Below are 27,364 nucleotides of genomic sequence, written 5' to 3'. Positions count from 1 at the left end.
TTTATCTAATCCATACGGCTGTTTAAGATGTATAAATTAAGGTATGCAACTCAGTTTCAAGACATGCAAGGAAATGTCAGCCTGAAATATATTGGCTACTTACAAAAAAAAAGAAAAAATCACAAAGGTGATCATCTAACCAGGCATTGCGTTATCATTTTACCAGGTTTTCTAGTTTTATGTTTCAATCTCTGTGGAGATGAAATAACCTAGTTTTTGCTCCTCTGGGAACACAAGGAAGGGAACATGTAGCCTATTTTACATGTATGCACGATAGAATGGAAATTACGACAAAATAATACAGTTGTACCATATTTTTTTCCATAGGTTTTACATTATTTGCAAACAGAAAAATAAAAACGTATTTATTCTATGATGTTGTAATACGTGGCATGATAGCTGCCTTCTGCCGTGAGGTATTGGGGCTGCTTTGGACCCTTCAGCCAGCAGGGGGCCACATGACAGTACAAAAATTTGAACTTGATGTTTTTCAGACTCAGTGTTCACAGTTGCAACGAATGTTACAGACAGTGGCAACAGGTTACATGTAGGGTTGCTCAGACAAAACCAACATATTTAAAAAAGTAATAGGCTCTGTATAAGCTTTTAGTGTGTGTTTGTTGGCGGGGATAATCCAATAAAACACTAATCAGGGGGTAAAATAAGTGCATAAAGGCATTTGTTTAAATATGTTCTTTGAGTTTAAGCAACGTCACTTTTTCAAAAATCACTTAGGGCATTGTTTTTTAAAATGTATTTTGTACAGTGAACAGGATCCACTTCCATCCATCCATCCATCCATTTTCTATACACGCTTAATCCGTCGGTCGGGTCGCCTATCCCAGCTGTCTAATTGATAACCTGATTGTCCATTTTTATATCAAACATAAAGACCCCTCTGCATCACGCAAAGCGTTGGTGAGCATAATAGACCATGGCTACTAGTTTAATGAGCAGCTTAAAATGTCAGAGTTACATGTAAAAGAAAAAAACCCTGTCAAATGTCCAGTTTAAGTCGTCACGTTTTGCAATAGATATCTAAAAACACAATAACAATAAAGCCGTGGTTTTAAATCGTTTGTTGGAGCAAACTGCGCTCGAAGTCGCATAATTGGCCGGGTTACAGAAAACACTTTAACACCGGCGCTACATCCGGGTGACCGCAGAGCGCAGACTCATTCCCTGCTGCAGTTCACTGCGTTTCCGTAGCCAGTTTGCTACCCGCTGAGCCCTGGCTGGGGAAGCAGCTCGCGGAAACGATTGATCCTGATCGAATAACGCCAAAGCTGGCTGCTTAAATGGCGGATTGACACTAATATCGGAGAGGACCTGCTACGTCAATGCTCGTGACTCGGATGCTGTTGGAGAGTGCGCTGGCAACACCCTCTGTAACATGTGAGATGTAGACAGAAAGACATTAACTGTGCGTTATTTCAGCTAACTAGCAAAGCAGCTACCCCCCCTCAATCCAATTAATGGTAGCTCGCTTGATCCGTTTCGTCAACCGTCGCGTCTCTACCGGAGGAAAATGAAGAAGTTTAACATTAGGAAGGTGCTGGACGGCTTCACGGCGGCGTCTTCCTCCTCCTCAGCAACTGCTCAGCCGGGTGCTCCCAAAGAAAACGATGTTGTCCAGGAGACTCTCCAGTCGGAGCATTTTCAGCTTTGCAAGGTACGTTCCGTTAATGAGAGCTAACGCTGGCGGTCTTGTGTTCGCACTCTTGACAGTCAGATGACAGCGGCGTGACCGAACATTAGCGCTGCTCGGCACGGCTCAGTGGGATTTTAAAACACGCGAGTGGGCGCAAACAGCACCAAAACGCTATGTTTGCAGTCAGGTGTAGCAGTATTAGTTGCAGTTTTGGTGACATGGGGAAGACGGAATCACCTATAGTCGCCGTGCTTCGCTGGGTCCCACTGTTTTAGCAACAACACATCCTGCATAGCACTGAAGGCACTATATCGCCATTATAAATGACCGAGCTGACGTATTCACTCCTTAAAACTACAGCACAAAGTTCACAGGGCTATTTGTACACTGCTATAATAACTCTCCCTCTTCAAACTGGCCGTGGGGGAATCCTTTCCCAATGGGACTTATCTGTATTGGGGACGAAATTTACAGCTCATTTTCTGAAACTGAACGCGCCCGGTTCAGATGTAGCTCGCGTGAACTGGTACCGTGTTTCAGTTGCGGTTACATGAAAACTTTGCGGAGTCTTCACATCCTTCAGCAGCATTTTAGCTCTGGGAACAAAAAAAAAAAAGTGTAAAATCATGTCCTTCCTTGCAAGGTTTCCCAGAACTATTTTAATCACATCTGGTTTAATATTTGCTGAGTGTTTCAGGCCAAACATTAGTGTTAATCATTAGGAGAACCAGCCCACCAGCTTCATCCCCTGCAGGGAGCAGAGAGCAGGTCTTCTCCCCAGGTTAGGGGGCCACGCACCTGTTACATAATCCTGCTGCAAGCTGCACAGAGTTAATGGATGGCTGAGCAGGGTTTTGGACCTGAAACAATTGAGTTATAGATGGCTGACGATGATAATATTATGGTGCGTGGACTGCTGCAAGATCCTGGCAATGAGCTGCAGCATGAACTTTAGGACAGTGTTACACAGGTGAGGTAGACTGTTGTCAGCAAATATTCCAGTCCCCACTTTCACGGGAAAAAAAATCCATCAGATAAAGCATTTTATGTGATGCATTTTGATAACGAGACAGGTTTCCCACATTGATGGATTCCATTTCTTTTGAATTATGATTGTTTGTTTTTTTTCCTCTATTGCCAGCTTGACTGTGTGGGAGATGATAGATTAAACTGACTGGAGGTCTGATATAAATTCCACTCTCTCCTGCAGACTGTGCGTCATGGCTTCTCATATCAACCATCCTCTATGGCTTTTGACCCCGTCCAGAAAATCCTGGCCATTGGGACTCAGACTGGAGCTCTGAGGCTGTATCCTTTTTTTTTGTTTCATCTCTCGAAAACAAATGGGGCCGCTGAAGGAGAGCAAAGCATGGGTGATTTATGTGGTTTTAATTCTTTTTTTAAAAATTATTTTCATCCTCACCAACCCTTGCCTACACCTCGTGCACGTGTCTGTTTTCCTTGAGTTATCGTGTGAGAAAGCTGCCATTCAGCATTCCTCGAATTCAGGGGAATTCACCCAGTAACTGATGATCTTTTTTTGTCGATGACATGCCACACTGAAGGAAGCGGGTGGGCGCACTTCTTTCCAGCAGGCAGTCGCCCTCTCCTGCAGCATCCAGGCTCATTAGTGGCATCCCTGCAGTTGCATGAACAGCCCCTCTACCATATGTTGAGGAGCCAACCTCATCAACTGTGCTGCCCAGTCTGTGCCAGGATGCCACTTCATATGTGCCGTAAACATAACTTGCACAACGCAATCAAGCTATCCCAGTGCCGTGTCCCTCCCCGACCCCACAAACACACACACCGCCCCGGGTGTTTTTGGAGTTAGTGCTGTGTTGGTTTGTGTTCATGAATCAGAATTTGTTTTTACAGCGAACACAATGAAGAAACAGCCCCCGGGGATTCCAGAGTACTACACACTCTGCTCATATCCACTGCACGTCCTGAGGGTCGACCTGTTAGTGCGTTAGCTCTGGGTTTCCCTTTGTGCCGATACCCTGCTTGGGGTTGGTGGGGCGGGGGCTGGCTATCTGCTTTGTTTAGACTTTCATTATAGGTGGCTCCCTCCTCGTCTTTATCCACTCTTCAGATTAAGGGAGCGTTTTGTTTTCACGCGGCTACTCCCAGAGTCTGCAAGGTGAAGCTGATGGGATTAGTGTCACTCGGGCAATTGGTCCATTCATCAAAAGACAAGCTGTATCGATCCACCTCGCTGCCCCTGGAGTTTAGGAACGCTGCCACAGCTCGGGAGACGTGAGCTCAATGAGGTGTCTACAAGCAATAAGCGTCTGCTTTTACTGGGCCTGTCTCTGCTACAGTGTTTTAATCAGTGAGTTACTGGGGACAGTTTCCTGCTCTTGGCAGAGCATGTTTTGGCTCTGGGGTCAGTGTTGGCACTAAACATGTAGAACTTTGTAAAACTACTGTAATGTTGCTGAGTGTTAAGCAGAGAAGATTCAGTTCTGCAAGCTGTGTGAGTTTCAGTAAACTGTTGCTCATGACCGGTCACCCTTAAAGTCGGAATGTTCTGTTTTGCTGGGCTTTGATTGCAGAAATGCTGTCGAGTCGTGCTCAGCCTAGAACCATGTCGCTTCCTCCTCTTAACACGGAAGGCTGCTGAAAACGTTTTAAAAAGCTTTTTTTTTTTTTTTGTAAGTTAGCATGATCAGCAAAGTTTCCTGTCCCGATGATTATCATTTGACTTTGTGTGGAAACCCGTTGATGTTGAAATGCTGCGGTAAACCACCTTGGTTTACCAAATGGGGAAGTGTTGATGTTTCAGGGGCTGCGTTGTGTGACTTGAGAGCACGATGAGACGCTTGAAAAGATGTTTTGGATCTCTTTCTTTGGTGTGCGCGTGTTACATGTGACTTATTTCAGCTTTCTGTTTTCCTTTTTCAGTTGATTGTAATGTATTATGAAGCGTACCATTCTGATTCAGAAGCCTTGTCACAATACTGAAATATCTCTTCTAAGGGTTTTTAATGGTTTGATTAGTATCTGTTGACCCCGTTGCTCTTTGTAGGACTAAAACTAAAGGTGATCAAGCTTTTGCAATTAGTTGCCCCCACCTTGTGGAAATGTCTAATACCCCACAGTAGAGATTCCGCCACTCTTCAGTATTTTAAATCGCTTTTAAAGACTCAGCTTATCACTTTGACCTTTCATTTTTGCTGATAATGTCACCATCGCTGCAGTTTTGATATATTTAATATATATTTAACCATTATAAGTATTGTATTTGTAGTTTTTATTGTTTTATGATGTTGTGTTTTTACTTTGTGCATCACTTTGGTCAACTTTAGTTGCTCTATGAATAAAAGTGACTTGACTCAGAGGGAAAGGTGATCGTAGAAACGTTTCTGTCCTGATATGAGACTTCTTTTCACGCTGGACAGTGGCTATATGTGCACGCATTGCAGATGTCCGACAGCTGACCTTATTCTAAATAAGATGATATTTCAGGTGTGGTGTTGACTTGAGTTGCAGCTCCCGTTCATATGACCATTTTACATAATACAGACCACCGATGCTATTGCCCTCGACGCTGTTCGAACGTCTGTGCATATCCAAAGTTTTATTCACATCCGTGTCTTTTAAAACCTGCAGCATTTTATCCTGAAAGTGTGTGTCCTCTTACCGCAGTTACCGAACTCCGCCCGAGCCGGCGCTACCAGATCCTGTGACAGAAACAAGAATTCAGTCAATGTAAACAAGCCCAAAACAAGTGATAAAGAAAGAATTTACAGCCCCAATTTCACTCAACAAACGGACCTGACAACTCCGGAGGTGAAAGCATGCATCGTGAAGCGGCCGTTTGTCTCATCAGATACCGTTAAAAATGCAAGTTGAATGTAATATTGTGGTTGTCTGCATGATCTGATTAAGACAGGCATACTCCACGTAGCTTGATTGGATTGTTGCTCACTCTGATCATGACCTTATTTGGGTTATGGTCGCCAGAGAAAGCCGTTGAAATGGCAGGATCTTATTCAGAAAGTCGAAATATTGCCGTCCCTGTAATCGCAGCCAATGCCTCCTTCAGTGATTTCATGAGAATGAAAAGTATGTGAATCACATGCTGTGGATTTTATAGTCACCAGTTCTCAACACTGATGTGAGATTTTAAACCGACATGTTAGACCGAGCTCTCCGCCACCGCCAACCAAACAAAAACGCATGATGGAAGGTCTGAGGACAGATGGCAAACATACTTTTATTTGGTTTTACCTTTAAATTGTCATCTGTCTCAAGTAATTCTGTTTAGAACTGGCAATAAAGGGAAATATTTACTCGGAAATGTGGCATTTGAGTGTAATCTATAGCAAATCTTTTTTATATATATATATATTTACTTCCCTCACTGCAAGATAATTTCTACCATGTTAAAAACATTTACATTTTTTGTAGTGTGACCCAGTTTCCTGTGTTTACATTAACCTAGGACCGTATAATCAAAGAAGAAACCTGCTGCTCTAATGCGCCTTACAGAATCCAGTTTGCACATGTGGCTTATATGATTGTAGTAAAGTGTAGGAGGAAGTTTTAAAAGAATGCTCAACTTGCTCGCCAGAGCGATATAATCTGGTTTTGGTTTGTCTTAGTAATTTCCTGCTAGCCCAGAAAGTCACTTTGCTCAGCAGCACTGTTAACCTACATTGCCACAGAAGCAGTTCTGACCTCCAGACACCTTTTACACTGCACACTTTTATGAGTAGATGCATGTGGAAAAACAAGCAGGCAGCGACGGTGCCTTTGTGCTGCCTGCAGCGAGGTTGTTGAAATGATCTTGCTGTATTGCATCAATATTAAAGGTTACATGGTAACACCGTCTGATCGTACTTCTGCATCATCAGAGGGTATGGATCAGGCTTGATGATACTTCCTCCTCCATCGTGGACCTGTGGAGACATGATATCCATTTAATAATTCTGCCTAATGCTGTGCAGAACTTGCGAGGCCAAGAGCTAAAACTGGCCGGAGGGGGTCACGGGGTGAATGTGAGTTCTGCTGCCAGCAGCTTTCGACTGGCGCCGGCTTTTAGTCTCGAGGTCTGTGTTTGCCTCCGTGCTCGTGCAGACATTATGCCCACTGTTGAGTGTGTTCGGAGAACGGTTTCCTGCAGCCCCACCTTAGTTTGCTTAAGGAGCTGAGGGATTGTTTGATCACAGCTCTGTTAATCCTGCTCAGAGTTATTTTGCTCTCTGACCTCTAGGCAGACGGTGAACACAGCTTTCTGTGGAGCAGCTTTTATTCTGGCACGATCACAGCAGCAGAGCAGCTTTTTGTCTTTGTGTCAGACTCTTTATCATGATTAGATCTCGAGCTGCTTCCTTATTCATTTGTCTTGGTGTGCACCGTCTCTGTGAAAGTCCCCGCAGAGCGATTGGAGCAGAGACTCTCTTTTGTCACACGTGCAGCTTTTCTGACCCTCTTTTCGTTTGCGCAGCTCAAACCGAAGCCTCCTCTGCCGGTAGTTGAAGCGGTGCTGTCACCGTTTGTGAGTGCACATGTGAAGCAGACAAGGACTCTCCAACCTGAGATTAAGAGTGCAGGAAAGAGAGATGCGAGTTGTCCTGCTGTCAGCTCTCACTTCCTGAGGGGTGTGAACAAATAAGGCCGACGGAGCCCACCGATTGTTTATAACTTTGGTTTGTTTCATGCCTCTGTATGTTTTTGTTGAAATGCAGATTGAATTTTTCTTTTGAGCCGCAGTACCTTTGAGAGTTTTTTTTTTTTTTTTTTTTTTTCATCCTCCCCCCCCGTTTTTGCATGCACGACCTTTTTGTGGCAACTGTCTGATTTTTCTTTGACTGAGGCAACTTCTAGCTTTGGCCGTGCAGGTGTGGAGTGCTACTGTCAGCACGAGAGCGGTGCTGCTGTCATCCAGCTCCAATTCCTCATCAACGAGGTGTGTTGCCATTTCCTGTTCCCTGTCTCCTTGTTTGACTTTCTCTACTCTTCTTCACTCCCATTCTATCCACGCCCCTCCCGCATTTTCTTGTCCATGTTCTCGTTCGCAGGTTTCGTTAATAGTGATAAATGTTCGGTGAACTTAAACATGTGTGCCTCTCTAATGTTGATATATTTGTGCACTAAATGTGAAATAATCTATCATACTGTTTTAGAGACCTGAGTCACCCTTTTTTCATTACATTAAGCTTCTCGTTAGCATTCCACAAGTAGTAAATGTAAATCCATTTATGTTTGCGTGTTTCAGTAAATCTCTGTTATGAGGGGTGGCGCGAGACTTTGATGTTTTCTGACCGCTAACAAGTCCTCTGTTCATTGCCGCCTTCACAGGGGGCGCTGGTGAGTGCCTTAGCTGATGACAGTATCCACCTGTGGAACCTGAGGCAAAAAATCCCCGCTATCCTGCATTCTCTCAAGTTTAACCGTGAGAGGTACATTAACGCCTTGTTTCTTTCTGCGTCTGTGTTTGCTGAGAAACTGCATCTGTCTCTCTGTGACGTGTGAACAAAAATGTGGAAGCAGCCTGCACAGCTGGCCACACGCTTCACCCTGAATAATTAGCTGTTTTCTGGCAATTGGTGTCCCCGTGTGGTGCTGAGGCAGCTTATTTTTCTTCTTATTTTTCGTCTTTACAGCTGCACTAATTCATATTTTTGCTCTTGATAGCAGATCAAGCAATATGTGTGAGGAGTTTTTTACTTTTTCGGGCTCGCTGTTTTGGGTTGGAGAGGCAGCTAAAATAGCTAAAGCAACTCAGTAAGAAGAAGCATCATCTGTAATAGATCTTTTTCTTGTCTCTCTTCTTTATAACTGGCACTTTTTGGGAATATTCGCAAAAGTTTAAATTGCAAATCACTTGAGATATCCACAGAAATGTCACAAACGATGTGTGGACAGACAAATACGATGTATGACCAAATTGTCTTCAACCCGATTGAGAAAAGACAGTATTTACTCTGCAGTTCCTCCCCACTGGCCTATAAATAGTCAGGCTTCATTAGTGTGACACAGTGCAAGGCCTTTGTAATTAAATCCTAGTCATTCACTACTCCTTCCAGTTGGACCAGCATGATTAGGGACAAACGGGGGCTCTTTGATGGGACTGAGTCACAAGATAATGAAAAGCCTGCTGGTGATGCATCCTGATGTCTTGCAGAATCACATACTGCCACCTGCCCTTCCAGAGCAAATGGCTGTACATCGGCACAGAAAGAGGAAACATCCACATCGTCAACGTGGAGTCCTTCACTCTCTCAGGCTACGTTATTATGTGGAACAAAGCCATCGAACTGTGAGTCTGTATTTCACAACTTTTACCCCCCCACACACACACTCTCACACACACACTTTTCTTTCCAGGCCATTTGCATATCTTCTCTGTGCAACTGTGCAGTCGACACTCTACCAGGAAGCTCTGAAATGCAGAGGAATGCTGAAGCCTGTGTGTTTACAGATATTGTGTCCTGTAAGCTGAGAATCCTGGAGCTGTGATCAGTGTGAAGGCGGCATGGAGGTGGTGATTGAACCATGCCAGGACTTACTGTTGAGGCTTCTGGAGGTGCTTGCTGCCTGATTTAACAGAACTGCTCTGATAGAAGGTTCCCACTCGATAACCCCAGCGACTTATCTCGTGTCACATTGTCCCTTGTGCAAACACCAGCAGAGAAGCTCACAATGTAGTTTGCATCACATCCTTTCAACTGTCAAATCTTTGCTTTATTTTAAACATAACTCGGATAACATACAGGTGAGGAGAGTTCTTAGTGGATGCCATTGTCATAAGCGGTAAATGGGCAGCAAGGATGGGAAAGGATTTTTTTTTTCTTTTTCTGTCCGTTTGTGAAAATGGAAAAGAGACGATGTGGTGTAAAAATGAAAAAGTCAGTCATTCCTTTGCAAAGGGTTGTCAAACCTCTGTCTTTTCAGCTCCATAGTTTGTCTTACGGGCTCACGTTCTCCTGCGATAAACCGAAACTGTCTTGTTTTTTTTCTAAAATGATGATCCATACGAGGATTTGAATACGCTCAGTATTTGGACAAAGTTACAGTTGTTGCTGTTTAGCCTCAGTGTGCCAGCACAGTCGCTTTGGAATCCAGAAGTCCAGATGAGAGCAAAGAGTAGACTTTCAGCTTTCATTAAAGGGATTGTCTTTTGCAGGTAGGGTCGTCTGTGCAGTGCATGGCACTCAGAACGCTCTCAGTTTGTCTGGTGAACATGAACACTTGCGCCTCGTCTCATGTACTTGTGGTCTAATGCGTTGCAACTTGAAATCCACTCATTGCCATGGGAACATGTAATCGCCTGTAGGAGTGCAAAACTCAGCTTTTCCTCCGTCTAGAATTTACCTCTGAAGGCTGAAAAAACGCAATAGATTGTAAAAAGAGACAGCACCACGTACCAGAAAGCTATAAAAAGAAAGGCTAACCTACTGTTAGCTTGCAAGATTGTGACTACTCAAGTAATACTTGCTGCACCATATCAAGCTAAAATCCCTTCTGAATTTAACCAGATGGAAACCCTCCTGTTCTTACCAGGCTTTTGGTGTTAAAGTATTGTTTGCATACTTTATGCAACAGTCTACCAGACTGATCTGAAGTGGTTAACAATTAAGGAACCAAATGGAGACTTTGATAAATGATTAATCCCCTCCTACAAAACACTTAAAACAGCATGGTTATTTAATCAAACTGGTCTTATAAAACTAGTGTGAGCTGAAATTTTTAGCATTCGATAAGCACATTGTAATGACAGCTATGCAAAGATTTGGATTAAGACGAAGCATCCTTTTAAGGTGGTTGAACTGACACATTGCATTATGCTTTTAGAAATCACGGAGGCTTTTTTTTTTTTTTTTTTTTTTTTTTTTTTTTTTTTTTTCCACATAGTGCTACCGAGTCTCAGAAGCTCGGAAGTTTTCTGTTTACTGGCGGGGGGGGGGGGGGATTCGTGCCTAAAAGGGAAGAATGCACCCGCGAGCTGTCTGATAGCAGCATTTTATCTTCGGTGAAGAGAAACGTCTTCAAAGCATCTCTTCAATTCAAGACAACTCGAGGAGGTGGGCGCGTCAGTCAACAATCAGGAGACTCCTAAGTGAATGTAAATCAGCTTTTTGCTTATTGAAGACGAAACTGAAGGCAGGAACACCCACTAACAGGCAGCAGCTGAAGATGGCTGCAGCAAAGCATCTCATTAGAGGAAACTTATCATTGTTTCTATTTAGACCGATCTTCCCTCACAGCTTGGCTGCTTTGTTTGAAGTCCTTTGTTTTGGGGTACAGAAGCACTAATACAAATTTCTGTATGTGGTCTCCATACACTTTCTGTTGCTTATTTAAAGGGGTTATACGGAAGATGTGTTGCATTGTGGCGACTTTTTATTCACTGCAACATCTCTGACTGTATTGACTCATCAGCAGCAATGAGATCATTAGCCTCTGGAGCCAGACCACGCTCAGTGGCAGCAACACTTTCTTTTGGCCAGACCTTCACTTCCTCCATGCCCCTTGCTCTGTTGCCACGGTGATCATGTCTCCACACACTGTAATCTCTCATAGACCCACATGTGACCCTGCTCTCTCTCTCTGTTTCTCTCATATGCCACATCTTTTTCCTGTGCTGGTGCACATTTTCGTCTCTTTTGGATACCTTTCCTAATTGCCACATTATTTTACTCGCCCAGTAAAAGCCGCATTGTGTCTTTCAATCAATATCGGATGCATCTGAGCTGTACTCCATGTTAGAACGCACATTTAAATCCGCTCTCATTATTCTGTCACAGATCCACCAAGACACACCCGGGGCCTGTTGTGCACATCAGTGATAACCCCATGGACGAGGGCAAGGTAACCGATGGTTTGATTCTCCATGTCACGTATAAGAGATCCCGGCACTGGGCTGTCTGATGCCAAGACATTGACAGCAGGTCGTTCGGGTTAAGTGAGTTGCAGTGTAAGACCCGTGTGGATCTGTCACCTCAACGCCTTGAGCTCGGATTTCGTCTGATGTGGCGGGAGCTGCTATCCTGCTGGGGGAGGCCACTGCTGTCACAGGCAGATGTTTAAGTCGGGGATGTGGGTAATGCATGACCTGGATGCAGGTTTAGGTGGGCGGGCCGCAGAACTGGTAACGAGACTGTCAGACCTGTGAGTCGTGTTACTGTTAAATGTGTCATACTTTGTAACCTAATTCAAAGCAGGTGCATGTCAGCTTAAAGGTTTTCAAATATGAACATGGGGTTTACAAAAATTAAAAAAATTTTTTTTTAAATCAGTTTTTCATGAATGTGAGCTGGAATTCATCAGTGTTTCCGGGCCTTGATGCGAGGAGTTCATAAGAGGAAGTTGATGAGGAAATGAATCGTTGTGTATAAACTCCGTTATTGTGACACTTTTATGAATACATAGTTAGCCGGTTAGCTGCCTCTTACAACAAACCCTGTATCTAGAAAAGTTGGGAAGTCTGTAGCAAAACTGCAACTTGCCATTGTTTTTACTGTATCTGAACCTTTATTTAACAGACATACCGTATTTTTTGGGCTATAAAGCGCACCAGGTTATAAGCCGCAATATCAATGATTGACTGCTAATGGGTCTATTTTCATACATAAAACTCAGATAAGTCAAACTTTAATCAACTCGCTTGTTGTACTGCGTGACTGATAGCGTTGAGTTTGAAATCTGCTTCGTAAGCATGTCTCTTAAACAGGAGCCATTTTTGGGGCAGCGGATATAGAAAATGAATGAATGAATGAATGAATGTACACACCTTAATGTTGAAGCACAGATCTTATCACTCCGTGAGGCTCGTGAGGCACAACCAGAATTAATTCATACATCAGGCGCAGCGCATTTTAAGGCGCACTGTCGATTTTTGAGAAAATTAAAGGATTTTAAGTGCGCCTCATGGCCCGAAAAATACGGCAAGTACAAAGGAAATTAAAACTTATACAGATGAATCTATAATTTGGTGCCACATCTGTGATAGTGCAGGTAATGGTTAATATGTATATGTGGGAAGGTGCCATTGATGCAGAGGCCATGCCAACCTTTGGTAAACGTTTTTTGAGCATGCTAAAGACATTAAAATTTTAAATTTATTTGTACTCTGTTTTCTAAAGATATTGGCCAGTGAATGTCCTTTGTACTCTGAAATTTTTTTAAACTTCTGTATATGCAGCCGTTGGCGCAACTGCTCTCGAATGGATCTTTTAAAAAGAAGCGCATCAGGAATAAGCTGTGCTGTTTGCTTCTCTCATTACTGCAGCTTCTGATTGGATTTGAATGTGGGGTAGTGGTGTTGTGGGATCTGAAGTCCAAAAAGGCTGACTGCCGCTACAATTATGATGAGGTAAGGCCTTATTTTCGCTCCGCTCTGCTTCTGTGAGGGAACTGTTTTGTTTTTTTTCTCATAAAGTCAACAGATTCCTTAATGAGACCTCAGCCAGCAACGATTAAACTTCACAAACCTTGTCTACCTTTATCCAAAACTATTACCAACACGAATTTGGAAGTGCGTTATGTATCACAACCCACTTGGGTGCTGTTGTCTCTCTCAGGCAATCCACTCAGTCGCCTGGCACCATGAGGGAAAACAGTTTGTGTGCAGCCACTCTGATGGCACCTTGACCACGTGGAATATACGAGCCCCGGCCAAACCCGTACAGATCATCACTCCACATGGTAGGAGTTGTTGTGTATACACAACCAGAGGCACGTCAAGTGGAAGAGATATAGCCCCTCCAGTGTTTGAAGTGTGACCTGTGCTGAAATGCAAGTCATATGTGCTCAAAACTGAATGCTTTATGTTTTTGGGTTTTTTTTCGTCATTTGACTTGCAACAGGAAAGCAGCCTAAGGATGGAAAAAAGCCAGAGCCATGCAAGCCTATCCTGAAAGTGGAGTACAAAACCACAAGGGCTGGGTAAGTGTGATTCCCACCCATCCTGTGTCTTAACCCACTCATGTCTGAATCTGTATCCTGTGCTCAAAGTGGCCTTTCCTGTTGTTCTGCGTAAACCAAACCGGTCAGGCTTGTTGGCGGCATTCTTATGTGGATGGAAGTGGCACAGAAAACTGCAATGATCCTTAGTGAATTCCTTCTTTTGCTTTGTTTTGTGTGCCGTCTGTCCGTGTTTGAGCCAAATAGTTTGTTGCCTCTGGTTTTAATCGCTTTGATTGCGGCTGGTGTGTGCAGAGAGGCTTATTTCAAGGTCACAAAAGTTTCCTATTGAAAAATATGTCAGTAAATGAGCAATTACAGTGAAACTGATCTAGTTATTTCTCACTTTTTTTTTTTTCCAGGTATTTGAGGACAGAGATTAATATAGCTGCCGATATGATTAAAAAGTAGCCCCCTCCCTTCGTAGATTCTCTTGAAATCGGGCCAAATAATCTCCTGAGAGAGATTAGTTTTTTTCTTTGGCTGTATTAAAACATCTGTGTGTGTGTTTGCTGATCTCAGGGACCCTTTCATGGTTCTGTCTGGAGGCCTGTCCTACGACACGGTGGGGAGGAGAGCCTGTCTGACTGTGATGCACGGAAAGAGCACTGCCGTTCTGGAGATGGACTACCCCATTGTAGATTTCCTAACGCTGTGCGAAACTCCGTATCCAAATGGTGAGCTGCGAACATCTACTCTGGCCAGTTTTAGCTCATTTGTGCCGGTGACACGTCGTTACCTGCGTTGTTTTTGTGCCGTTTTGTTTTCCAGACTTCCAGGAGCCTTATGCTGTGGTGGTCCTCCTTGAGAAGGATTTAGTCGTGATTGACCTCGGACAGATCGGGTAATCAGTTTTACTGATATTTTAGAAGGAAACACTAAAGCTCTCACAGTAACCTATGAACGTTTTGGTTTTTCAAACATCCTCCCAATGTTTAAGGGTTGTGCTGCTCTTCTGACTGTCACATGTCAAATCTACAAGCAATTTAATGACAAATCATAGCCTCAGAAGTGCTAATTTACACGGCAAATGTCATCATTTCCTGCAGCCCAACCAACATTCGATGACAGCACAAAACCCAAAAATACAAAGTTGTTAGTTAGAATATTGTCAGTCAGACATGTACATTACCTTAAAGGATATTGCATTTCATTACTAAATGTAAACTGTGGCTCGCTGTCATGACAGGTATCCGATTTTTGAGAGTCCATATCCCCTGTCTATCCACGAGTCACCTGTGACCTGCTGTGAGTATTTTGCTGACTGCCCTGCTGAACTCATTCCCGCGCTTTACTCTGTCGGAAGCCGGCAGAAGAGACAAGGTTACAGCAAGAGGGTACGTTACTTCCTTTTGTCGCCCATCTTTAAGTTTAGTTTACCTTTTTTAAGCTTTTTGGTTTTGGAGACCTGCTGCCTCCAGACCACCAACCTGGAAGCACAAAAAGAGGAGCTTACTGTTTTGTCCTAGCAGATAAATAAGTGCACGAATGAAGATGGGACCAGGCAGTTAGTGTTATTGCATTTATTTTTAGAATTGAATCAGTTTTCTTGTTTTTTTTTTGTTGTTTTTTTACAGGAATGGCCCATTAGTGGTGGAAACTGGGGCCAAGGCACACAGAGTTACCCAGAGATTATCATCACAGGGTCTGTAATCCTTGAGTAAATGAAGTCATTTGTGATTCATAGCTTGACTTTTATTCACAAAAATGTAATTTATTTGTTTTATTTTTTCCTTTTTCTCTTTTCCTGCTTACCTGCTGAAAATAGACACGCTGATGGGTCAATCAAATTTTGGGATGCTTCTGCATGTGAGTAGTTTTTTTTTTGCTTATTGGTCTATTTATGATTTCTTTTTTTTCTTTTTTTAGTAATTGGATAATGGTAACTGCATTTATAAAGAATTCAAAAATTTTTTAACTTAAAGTCTGATTGTTGGCTGCTTCAGAAAAAGCTGCTCTTTTGCCCTGTAAACTCCCAAATTCAGGCTGAAGAGAAACGCCGGCTCGATGCACCGATTGGTCACAGTCTCTGGTGTGTTTAGCCCACTGACAAAAGAAGCAGATGAATATTTTTAGAGAACAAACAAAGAATTTCTCTTTTAAAGAGTTTGTTTTTTATTCTTATGCAAAATTTCAAGCTCAGCGCCTTCTCCTTTTTTGTCTCATGATCATTTCCAGCCAGAGCAAATCAAATAGAAACTTTCCATTAACCAAAAACTCGGCATGGGTGTTAGTCATTTGGAACCTAAATGTGCGTGTTCATCCAACCCCGTGACATCCAGTTACTGTCTCGACCGCTTTTCCAGTAGCAAATCTTTTTTCTTTTCTTTTTTTTTTCCTCCCCACCACTTTTCTCAAAGTAATGCTCCAAGTACTGTACAAGCTGAAGACCGCCAAGGTGTTTGAGCGGGCCCGCGGTAAGGAGGAGAAGCCAAATACGGACATCGTAGATGAAGACCCGTTTGCCATCCAAACCCTGTCCTGGTGTCCTGAGAGCAGGATGCTCTGTGTGGCTGGAGTGTCTGCTCATGTTATCGTCTATAGGTTCAGCAAACAGGAAATCACCACTGAAGCTGTTCAGGTAGGCGCGCGTTCATTTTTACCACAACACGGGTAAAAAAAAAACGGGCAGAGCGGGTTTGTGTGTGCTGGCATAGGGGCTGCCAGGTGGGGTTATGTTTGAGGTGGGTCTTAACATCTTCCTGTTTTGTGTTTAGCTGCTGGAGGTGCGGATGCAGTGTGAGTTCAGCGACGTAGACTCCCCTGATCCAGGAGGGGAGCAGACCCCCACCCCGTCAACTCCTGGAGCTTCCTCCAGCCCTCAGGAGAGTGAGCCCTTCGCTCAGCCCCCTGCAGGCAGTAACTCCTCTGATGGACCCCGAGACAATATTCCATGCCTACAGTATGGACCTTTTTTGTTTTTTTTCTTCCCTTTCTCTGTTTTAAAAAAGGTTGAGTCAGGCTCAGCTGTTTGTGTCAGTGTGAAGCAGGCTGTCACCAAACTCTGGTGGCAGAAAGCCAATATAAGTAAGGGATGTAGTCATCAATTCTATCCCCCTGGAGTTTTTCCACATCATCGCATGAAAAATGATCCCTCTCTTAAAATTTCTGAAAACCGTTTTGACGGTAAAAGGTGGAAGGGGAATAAGCAGCGATAAAGATGATGATCTAGTCGGTGCGGCTTACCCAGAGGGTGATAATTCATGCAGGTGGAAAGTGCAGCCTGCTGTCTCATCCTGCTGTGTGTTTGATGCAGGCTGCGGAGCTCCCCTCTCAAGCAGTTTCCGGGATACCAGGTGGAGCTGGTGATCCAGCTGGTGTGGGTGAGCGGGGAGCCGCCTCAGCAGATCACCAGCCTGGCAATCAACTCCTCCTACGGCCTGTAAGTCTCCACAGCCGCTTCACTTGATATTTTGACGTGAGATCGCATCACTTTGTGCCCACGCTCGCCTTCAGTGCGGTGTTTATCTCTCCAGTGGCTGCATTTGTGCTAAATTTTGTGTGTGCCAGGGAATTGTAATCACATCCTGCCTGGAAGGAGGCAATTACAGAGTGTTTGTAAGCTGCAGCTGGAAATAAAGGCTGCCTAAAATCATAGTTTGGAGTTCCAGTGTCTCGTCCCTCTGTCTCTTAGTGTGGTGTTCGGAAACAGTAACGGCCTGGCCGTGGTGGACTACCTCCAGAAAACTTTGCTGCTCAACATGGGAACGTCGGAGCTCTACAGCCCGTCTGACCCCTACCAGAGGCAGCCTCTCTCCCCACGCAGAGGACGACAGCCCTCTGGAGGTGAGCTGCTCTTCACTAGTTGCACCACCGTCTCATTTTTTTTTTAGCCTTGCTGTCTCCATTACGAGATACTGCGGTATAATTGCTCTCAGCGCACCAGCTGCCATCACTCCCACTGAAATACAAGCCGCCCTCTATTCATTTGCTGCAGCCCCTTGTTTCCCTTTGCGGTGCTAAAGCTGTGAGGATAGGTTGGAGAGGCGGAGCTGACACTTGGCAGCTGCCCTGGCTTTGCAACACAGGCACCGCCCCCTGCAGTAGCTGCTCTCGCTCAACAGGGGGCATCGCTGGCAGATTCTCCATCTGTTGAGTTGGACAGAGAAAAGACAGAGGGAACGTGCTTTTTAGTAGTCCATGCGCTCAGAGTGGATGCTGTATCAGAGCTGCTTTGTCGTAGCAGAATCACCTTTTGATTCCTTTTACTGACAAAACATAACACAAACCTTGTTCACTTGACTGTTTAAGCCCTCTGTCGTGTCTTTTTATTGGGTTTCTTTCTCTGTGCCTCAGCATCCTGTCAGTCACTGTTGTATTCCTTGTTTTCTGTCTCAGCGGTGTGATGCTTTACTCCACATCGTATATATCTGTGTTTCCTGGCCTTTAAAGCTAGTTTTATTTAGTTTGACCACCAGGAGTTTTACAGTTTTCTCAGTTATAGATTAAGCAGCAAGCCGCTGAGATTTCTATGCTTTTCTATTATTATTATTTTTTTCCTCATTGTCTCTCCTGATTTCCCGTCTTTTTTCTGTCTCACTGTTTTTTGATTTTATGAAGAAATTCCACCTGGTACGTCTTACGTGTCCAGACTTTCTAACTTGTATTCTCAGTCTGTGAAAAAACTCCGCTCGTCTAACTTCAGTAAGTCCTGCTGTGTCAGAGTTTGTTTTCCTTCCCGCGTTGTCGTCGTTTCCCTCAAAGCTTTTCCTCTGTCTCCTTAAGGTACACTCCCTGGTTTTGATATTGGCCCCAGATCTCCAAAGCTCACTGTTGAGTTTTCGGCAGTTGAAGTAGGAGATGTATGTTTAGACTTGAGGGCGTTTTAACAGAATCTGGTTGTGTATCTTTCAACTTAGTGACTTGTGTTTAAACAGTGCAAATACTGTGTGTCAGCAGCTTGTGGTAGATTAGTGAAACCCAGTGCTGCTTTTATACAACAGTGTAACGTTAGCTCTCCTTCCCTTTGTTCTACTAGGTGACCCTTTATTGATTGCACCAGGTGTGCTGTAGGAAATGGTTTTTGGTAAAGTTGCTCAAGAAGACTGCTTCTGCTGTATTTTTACTTACAATTTCTGCGGCTCCCACAGCACTTTGTGATTCCAACGACGGGTCAAACACCTCAGAGGACCGCTGCAAATCCCCCACTTCAGGTAAGCCTTCCCTCCTTAAAGAAAAAAAAAAGAGAGAGAGAGAGAGAGGTTTATTTTGAGATGCATCTTCTTCAAATGCTGCTGTTTGTCACGTAGGCTCTACGTCCCCCTGCAATTCAGATGATGAACGAAAGCAGAGGTTCATAGAGAAGGGTACTGTACCTTTTAAATGCACGCGCCCTGGAACTTTTGCAAATGTTTAACAACTGAAGTCGTCTGATTTGTTTTTCTGAACCTCATTTCCAGTGAAATTCAAAAGCAGACGCTTTTCCAAGACGGTTGCCAATGACTTTGGTACTGTATCCTCCAGATGTGTTTTTGTGGTTTCTTACTCTTCCTTTTCTGAATGACAGCGCTCTAACCACACTGTGCCTTAATTCCCCGCCAGCCTGTGCATTTTTTGCCAAATGAAGAGAGATTTGCATTGGAGAAATGTTTTACTAATCAGTAGTTTGGGATTTTAGTAGCCGACTTGTACCAAATGAAGTTTACCTGATGCATGATTGGATGTAATTTTAAATTCCAGGCTTCAGGTTTTCTATGCTGATTCTATTCTATTTATCTTTTGGGAAAGCACCATAGACTTGTTAAACAAGTTTTGAGAGAGTATCGCCTGACAGTTGGTAGATCTCTGATTTCTGTCCACACAAAAGCATAGAAAATCTGCTTCCTGCCTCAATATTTCCAGCACTAACCATTTGAATGTTTAAGCAAACTTTTTCTCTCTGATTGTCGACACTTGCTGTGTGTGTATTTCTGATTCCAGGACTTCAGTTCAGTGTAATCCGTTGGCTATCCACTGATTATTATTTTTTATTTCCCCCTTTCCACCTACTCTCTTTGCATACCAATGCTCACTGAATTACAATAACCTTATTTCTCCAACTGCCTTCTGCTTTTGTTAGACATACAGGCCACTCTGTGATGCTTCTCTGCCTCTTTTGTATTCCCGTGGTCTCTCTGAGGGTGGTTAGACTGCAACGGGCAACTTTTGAGGAGCAGTCAAATTCAGTAGAAATGTCTTTGGCGTCCGGATATTTCCCTTTAAAACAATACAGAGTCTTGGTTGATTCAAGCAGTTTGAAGCATATTCATGTACTCAACAGTTGTCCTACAGATAGTCACATCCCTCTTAAGGAGCACTCAGATTTGATAGAATTTTCATTAATGAATTACAGATTACGAAACATTGCTGAAATGAGTTATTTAAGCGGTTACTGAAAAGTCTGCATTCCTTCCTCAAAAAACTAGGGGTATCTGTTTCTGTTACAGCCAAGATGTCACGGAAAATTAGCTCGTCTAGTGAGCAAAAGCCAGACCTGGGTAAGCCAAAACTAATGACTTTAACAATATTTTATCAATACCTCTCTCTATGAATATTTTCACAGGTTTTGCCATGGTTTTGTCATTTTTAAATCTTTTGCTTTCGTTCACAGCTGTAAAATACACCTGTGACAGTGTTCCTTATTGTTGAGTAGCATTTTGTGTGAAAAAAACAAAAACAAAACCCTGATGTCTTTGCACTGCAAGCTGAGATGAATACTGTCTGTGTTTGCACTGGGCGCAGAGCATAGGTCCCAGCGGTGGTGCTCTATGAAATATAAGAGGCGCTTTTGTTGTGTGAAAGATGACAAGTTGGCAACCATGATGACCGTCTGTAGAATTCTCTCAGAATCCAGCTCCTGTGAGTGGACCAGTCATGGTCTGACTTGGGTTGAAGTGGAATAACTCCTACTAATCCCGCCGTCCTCCTCCCAAACTATAAAGGCTTTTTTTTATTTGTTCAAAAATCTGAAATGGGTTAACATGTGACTAATCCTCTCACGATGATTGTTTCCTTCTTTTTGAGGAAGCTCTGCTGACTCGACCCTTGCTCGATGTTGAAAATCTTGCTTTTCTTGTTTACAGTTTTTCTTGAGAAGAACTCGCATGATGGACGATATGTTAGCTGTAATCTGTGTCATAGATCACTTTGTTTCTGTCGGGGTCATGAACTTCTAAAGAGAGCTGAACTTGAGTGTCAGACACATGACTAACTCTTGCTCTTTGGAGAGCAGTTCTTCCTTGGGAATTACTGTAACACTACATGTAAATTTGACAGTTTTTCACGTTGGGAATGTTCTTGGGATTTATTTGCAGAAAAGCACTTTGGAACACTTCAAATCAAACTGCATCCTCACATAAAAGCTTCTCAATGTCAAAAACATTTTCGTCTACTCTAGACAGCGGGTTTTTTTATTTACTGTTTTCTGGGCTGCTTCCATAAAGGATGCCAATATGATGGATGCTTTTAATTGTAGAACTTGGCTCTAACCTCTTAACTGGGTTTCCTGTTTGAGTGGAGACGTGCTGAATTGCTCACCCCTGTCATTTAATGTCAGTCATTTCCTCATTCTCTTATTTTTCTGCTCAATTGTGCTGTTCAGATGCCAAGGATAACTCGTTCACCCGCTCACGTAGTTCAAGTGTAACCAGCATAGACAGAGAATCTCGAGAGGCCATCTGCTCCTTTTGCTTCTGTGAGAGTTTCCCCAGGAAGTCGGACAGCCTGGTCAGTCCCTGTCTGTTAGTGGGGACCACCCAGGGCTTCGTGATGATGGTGGCTCTTAGCCTGCCGCCTGGTGGGGATCAGAGGCTGCAGCAGCCAGTCGGCATTGCCTCCTGCGGTAAGAATCTGAGCTGCCATTTGCAAGCAATCGATGTGCGTCTTGTTATCAGTTCACATGGTTGAGTCGTACTTGAAAGACCGCAGCGTCAAAGCTCCACGTATAGTTTTGAGTCAGGAACACTTCCAGAAATCACTGTCTGTGAACGCAAGTGTAGGTTAAAGCTCCATTGTGCAAAAACTATGTGCCATATGTGAACATGATTCAAAAACACTGTCATGTTCTCCAAGACAAAGCTTATTTGGAATGTCTTGGTTACAGTTGCCATGGGTATGAGTCGTGGTCTGTGGCCCTAAGCTGTATGTTATTACCCGCTCTCTGCCCACTTTCGTGCCCCTCTCCACTGTAAATTAAGGCCTCTCGCCACCACAAACCGTTTATTAAAGAAAGGTCCTAAGCAAAGTGGCCAACTGTTCTGTGGTCAGAGAATTCAAAATTTGAAGAGGGAATGCTACACTGTGGTAAACATGGTCCAATTTTTTTTAAACGTGGCTGCCATCAAATCCAACTTGAGCTTATGTTTTTCATGAAATTGTAAAATGTCTCACTTTCAGCATTTGAGATGGTTTCTATGTTTTATTGTGAAAAGATTATTTAGTCATCTTAACGCTGTTTCCAATCCAAATAACAATGAAACTGCAATTTTCAGGCACTATGGTCAGACTCAAAGGAGGCATTTTGACCATGGCCCTGCTCGACGCGGCTGGAACTCTGCTGCCCCCTTCCTACGAACCGTGGTATGACCCGAATGCCTCGGATGAAGAAAAAGAGAAGAGCCGGAAGCGCAGGCCAGCCTCCCCTCACTTGTCGCAAGAGGGCCAGGATGCTCAGTTTGCCGTGCTGTGCTCAGAGAAACAGGCCAAGGTGGTGGCCTTGCCCTCCCAAACCCGCATCTACAAACACAACATCACAGAGACTTCTTTCGTGCTGAGGGCTGATGTGGTGCAGATGGCTGGGGCTAATTGCATCGCCTGTTTCTGTGCTAATGGGCACATAATGACTTTGAGGTATCACCGTTGCCCGCTTCAGCTGGTATCTCTGTTACTTTTGATATGAGTGATGAAACCACAAGACGCTGCCTTTGTACAGCGCATTTTCTAACAATCGCAGTTTGATGTGTCGGTAATGTCTCTAAAAGAAGCTTCTGTTTCGTTTGTCTTACAACAGTTTGCCCAGTCTACGGCCTCTGCTGGACGTGAACTATTTGCCTCTGACAGACATGCGGATAGCGCGAACGTTTTGCTTCTCTAACTTGGGGCAGGCCTTGTACCTCACCTCCCCCACAGAGATCCAGAGGATCACCTACAGCCAGGAGACCTGTGACAATCTGCAGGTCAGATAATAATGAGATCCACTTATTCTGAGCAAAGCCAGCTCCACTGTACAGAAGGGCTTTTGCATTTAAGCTTTGAGGGGATAAATAAAGGTTTATTGTATGTTGGTGCAGACAGTGTTTTTAAAGATTGAGGTTAATCCTTGTGTCAAATGTAACGTGACACATTCTCTTGCATGTTTGAACTAGATCTGCAGGATATCTTGCTTGCAAATGTTTTTACTTCCTAACGTATCCATGAATAGCCATAATCCAGGCTTCTCTGGGGGAAATATTAAATTTTCATCTATTGAAATACGATATTAGATGAGCAACCTGGGGACGATGTACTTATTAAACCTACATTGCAGCATTTACACTTGTTTTGTACCGTCATTCAAAGAGGAATGGCAATAATTCTTGTTTTTCAAGGGAAAAAAATATGTTTATAGCTCTATCTAAATATCTTAAGGGAGAATTTATTGAAACGGACATATTGATGTCTCTGTCCTCCTCAGGAGATGCTCAGTGAGTTATTTACCCCTGTGGAGACTCCAGAGGCTCCAAACAGAGGTTTCTTCAAAGGCCTTTTTGGGGGAGGAGCACAGTCTTTGGACAGGGAGGACCTCTGTGAGTATGAAATGCCCTTAGCCTCATATTTACATGGTGCTTCTACTTAATTTGCAGCATAGTTGATTTAAAAACTCCGATATTTGACCTTTACTTGGAGTGTGATTTGTCAATGAACCTTCTGGGTTGTTGCGTTTCTTTGTTAGTCAGTGAAACGGCAGCTGGTAAGGCCTCTCGCAGTCTGGCCCAGCACATCCCTGGCCCTGGCGGCATGGAGGGCATGAAGGGTGCAGCGTCCGGGGTCGTGGGAGATCTCGCCCGCGCCAGAATAGCTCTGGATGAGAGAGGGCAGAAGCTGGGCGAGCTGGAGGAGAGAACGGCCGCCATGATGGCCAGCGCTGATTCCTTCTCGAAACACGCTCATGTGGTATGGAAATGTCATCTGTTTCAGAACCCCCCCCCCTCACCCTTCTTTTTAGTTTAACTTAATTAATAACAGATTCCTCTCCTCTCTCTCTTCAGATGATGCTGAAATACAAAGATAAAAAGTGGTACCAGCTCTGATGGCAGCGTGTGGACCGTTGGACTCTGTCACACACACCAGTATCACTGAGGAGCTGGAGCTCCCTCTTCTTTTCTCTGCTGTTTCTTTCCACATGGGATTTTGGGGGTGGGGGGGTGGCTGCACTCAACTGAATCATGCTCTTTCTCTCAGCACAATATCTTCACTCTGCATTACCTCAGTCACCAGAGGGCTGCTGCAGAGTAAACACAGGCCATCACGACACGCCGGGAAGGGAAAGAAACTGAGGAAGAGAAGCTCTTTGGCTCCGTTTCACCTGGGAGTTTAGCTTCAGTCTGCAGACCCCGAGAGATTGGACCTGTCACATCCCTCATGCACTTGTTTATGTCCCGTATATATACACTTTGCTGTTTTTGTTTTGAAAGAGGAAGGACAATTCTGCAAAAAAAAAAAAAAAAAGAAGGAAAAAAAAGGTTTTGCGGTGGCCTGGCTGCACTTTTTTTCCTTTCTCTGCCCTTTGGAGTGTCTGCCGAACACAGTGGACTTAAACGAGGAGAAAAGTCTGATCAAGTCTATGAACATTTAAGGTTCTGGAGGAAAGAATCAACGAAGGTCTTGTTTGCTTCCTTTTTTCTTTTTTTTCTCTGGTCTAAATTATTTTTAGCTTTGTCTGTATGTTTGACTTTTTTTTTGTTTTGTTTTTCCAGAAAGGGCCTTTCAAGAACTTTTCCAAGTGCTTGAAAGAAAGAAACAAAAAAAAAAAAGGATCTATTGCCTCTCACCAAATAAGGGCTGGTAGTCCGCTAGATCATTACCGACCGTACCTTTTTAAAGCAACCGGGTTATTTTAGGTGATTAAAAAGCGTGTTTTCTGAGAGTCGCTTTGATTTTGTTTTTAAGTTGAAATATTTATTGCAGCTGTACAATAGATAGAACGGAGTTGAAGTGTGTGCGATGGGCATTACATTTGTTTTCTTTTGTCAATTAAATGTACAAAAGTTTAAAAAAAAAAAAAAAGCTGAAAACATTTAACCCCCCCCCCCCCCCCCCCATGAAGAGTTTACATTGATCTATCAGAGGAACAGTTGAGACACTGGAAAACTCCTGAAGGTTTCTGGTTTTCCAAGCAGACGTACGAGAAGGATGACGCGTGGACGGGGGAAAAAGCTCGTCCCTAACGCTGCGAGCATAAATGTGCATTTTGGTTGGAAGATTTCTGTGGTCGTTTCAGATTTCTTTGACGCTCTGTCACAGCTGAAGTCGACTCTGTCTTTGGGCTCGTTATTCTTTCTCAACGCGTGGGGAGAAAGCATGTCTCTTACAGCACAAACCAAGTGAGAATGCTGCGTTTGTATTTGTAGCCGCCAGCAGAAGTGAGCGAGCGCAGCGAAGTGTTCCACACATCAGTGCCACAGATCATCTCTCTCTGAATCCGTTCACTTAAAACTGTTTCTCTTCTGCCTTTGCCTCGTGACGCATATATATGCTAACCTCTACCTATGTGTATATCCGTGTGTTTGTGGACATACATGTATTCTGGAATATGTGTATGAGCGCCAATGTTTCTAATACTGCATAGATACAGTCTATTACAGGAGGTCTGTTGAGGTTTTTGTCGTGATTCACTCGAATTCTACCATCATTAGATTTCTTTTTCATGAAGTGCAAGGATATGCTGCTTTTTGTGACTAAGTAGGAGCATTATCTGTTGATTTATTTTAGTTTGTTTGTGTTTAAGGAGAGACGAGACTTTGTTCAGTCCAGATTGCTGCCAAATGTTGTAAATAGCAGGACATCTGGACACAAATCTGACAGTGCAGGTTCAGGCAACGTGACATACTGTGCGCTTGCGGCCATGTTCTTTTCTGACACCAAAGAGTTGCTTGATTTCCAAGAGTCGTCTTTTCATTTTTTATTTTTGTTGTTTTTGGGTTTTATTCCCACAGACGGCGAGAGTCAGTCAGGACAGTGCGACGGGACTCTGGTGTGAGGGAGTCGACCGTGTGTCCGGAGTGAAATAGTTGGGCTTTGCTGCTTCTTGTGGGCATTACCATCCCAAACTGCTGTACGTGTGTTCAGAAAAAAACCAAGCGGAGCGAATTTGAAGAGTTTCATTCCAACACAACAGATCCACAGAAGAAAACCCAAAGTACTTTGACTCCAAATGGAGATTGATTGAAGGCCTCCAGTAGAAGGAGGTTTTCTATTAACGTATTGAGTCATGGACACTTGGAAGGCGTTGAGTCAGTCACCAAAATGTCTTAGTGATGGATACACAGCTTTTTGGAATGAAACCCTTCACTTTTAGGTAGTTGATTTCAGTCCTCTGTATACTACTGAGATAAACCCATTCGGAAGAGCAACTATGTGGGTTTTGCACTATATTTTGTATTTAAAATGAATTTGTTAGTAGGTTTTTTTTTTTTTTTTTAATGCTTTTATTCTTGTGTCCCATTTGTTTTTTTTGTTTTTTTCAAAGGACCAAAATATTATAGAACCTATGCTTATTTATGCCATTTGCCAATTATGCTGATTGCGTCACTCTCAGATTTGTTTTCAATGTCAGTTTAATGATATTATGACATATTTATATATTTGAAAACAAATATATATAAATATATATATATATATATATAATTTTAATTTCAATAATCTGTTGAAAAATAAATACCTTTAATGTCATTTTGAGATGGAATAACTCACGTTTATGTCCACACAGTGGCCATGCATAACTACCCATCATCCAGACATGACAATAAAACATTTTTCTGGTATATATATTTAACATGCTCATCAGATTTAAGCTTTGCTATTGCAGGAGGATCACCTCCTTCCTGTGGGGCCGCTGAGTCTTTCTACAAAGTGTGGCCTCAAATTTAAAGTGCTTCAGTTTGCAACTTGTATGTCCTAAATGGTCTCTTATTGCACATTGAAGGATGCATGATATTAAGTGTTTACAAACTTGAAACAACCATGTATTATCCCTCTTAGAGATTGTCTGTTCTGGCATTTGTATTAACCACCTTTTTTTGAACAAAACCGAAGTTCTCCTCACACATCCGAAGCGCGTCCCGTTTTGATCCGGCCATGCCAACTGTATATGTGTGAGAGATTTATTTTATTGGTACATCTGTTGACGTTACTGTTCGCCTCATGGAAACTCTTTGCTTTCCCCGCCGCACTGTAAAAAATGCATTGAAACCGAAGCTGAGCTCGCGGCAGCGGTGTAGGAGAGCTCAGGGGTTTCTCGGTCGCCATACTTCCGCCCATCTGTCTTCTGGGATGAATATCTGTGGAGTTGCAGTATTTTCTCATTGTAGGCAATTTTTGTACAGTTTTATTAAAAGAAATTTCACATGGATGTCTGACTTAATCTGCTGCCACAAACAATTTAGACTGTAGATACAGTATATATATATATCTATATATATCTATATAGATATTATTGTGCAATGGAAATAAATGTAAAACCAATCATACGTCTTGTGTTTTCTCTTCTGTGTTTTTCGACTTGTTGACTGATGTTATTTAGGAAATGACCAATTCTTAGATGAAGTGTCAGAAGTTGGAATC

At 43.2% G+C, this 27,364-nt stretch overlaps 1 protein-coding gene across 4 annotated transcripts; it reads left to right on the top strand.

Annotated features, from left to right (window-relative positions):
* The first annotated feature begins 1,196 nt into the window (after window positions 1–1,196).
* Window positions 1,197–27,270, top strand: stxbp5b (syntaxin binding protein 5b (tomosyn)). Of its 4 annotated transcripts, XM_072364772.1 has the most exons (30): window positions 1,197–1,672; window positions 2,862–2,959; window positions 7,487–7,568; window positions 7,961–8,061; window positions 8,787–8,921; window positions 11,410–11,473; window positions 12,894–12,977; window positions 13,186–13,309; window positions 13,471–13,549; window positions 14,090–14,244; window positions 14,339–14,411; window positions 14,757–14,904; window positions 15,145–15,212; window positions 15,336–15,376; window positions 15,928–16,148; window positions 16,285–16,469; window positions 16,824–16,949; window positions 17,202–17,353; window positions 18,128–18,211; window positions 18,658–18,720; window positions 18,817–18,873; window positions 18,967–19,014; window positions 19,993–20,043; window positions 20,288–20,404; window positions 21,147–21,386; window positions 22,036–22,393; window positions 22,554–22,719; window positions 23,217–23,328; window positions 23,475–23,695; window positions 23,791–27,270. In XM_072364772.1, exons 1-30 carry the CDS (start codon window positions 1,529–1,531, stop codon window positions 23,830–23,832), a joined length of 3,639 nt encoding a protein of 1,212 aa, XP_072220873.1. In that variant the 5' UTR covers window positions 1,197–1,528; the 3' UTR covers window positions 23,833–27,270. The 4 variants fall into 4 exon arrangements, with proteins under 4 accessions (XP_072220873.1, XP_072220870.1, XP_072220871.1 ...); XM_072364769.1 differs by lacking the exon at window positions 18,128–18,211; XM_072364770.1 differs by lacking the exons at window positions 18,128–18,211; window positions 20,288–20,404.
* The last annotated feature ends 94 nt before the right edge of the window (window positions 27,271–27,364 follow it).

This window comes from Leuresthes tenuis, unplaced genomic scaffold (assembly GCF_036924035.1).
Source record: "Leuresthes tenuis unplaced genomic scaffold, fLeuTen1.0.hap1 SCAF_15, whole genome shotgun sequence".
Classification (NCBI taxonomy): Eukaryota; Metazoa; Chordata; class Actinopteri; order Atheriniformes; family Atherinopsidae; genus Leuresthes; species Leuresthes tenuis.
This window is presented reverse-complemented; position numbering and strand designations above follow the sequence as displayed.

Excerpts from the sequence above, each read along its gene's own strand:
- stxbp5b (XM_072364772.1), top strand. The coding sequence starts at position 1,529 with ATGAAGAAGTTTAACATTAGGAAGGTGCTGGACGGCTTCACGGCGGCG. Across the intron at positions 15,377-15,927 it reads ATTTTGGGATGCTTCTGCAT|TAATGCTCCAAGTACTGTAC; the intron begins GTGAGTAGTTTT and ends CTTTTCTCAAAG. Across the intron at positions 20,044-20,287 it reads TGAGCAAAAGCCAGACCTGG|AGCATAGGTCCCAGCGGTGG; the intron begins GTAAGCCAAAAC and ends CACTGGGCGCAG.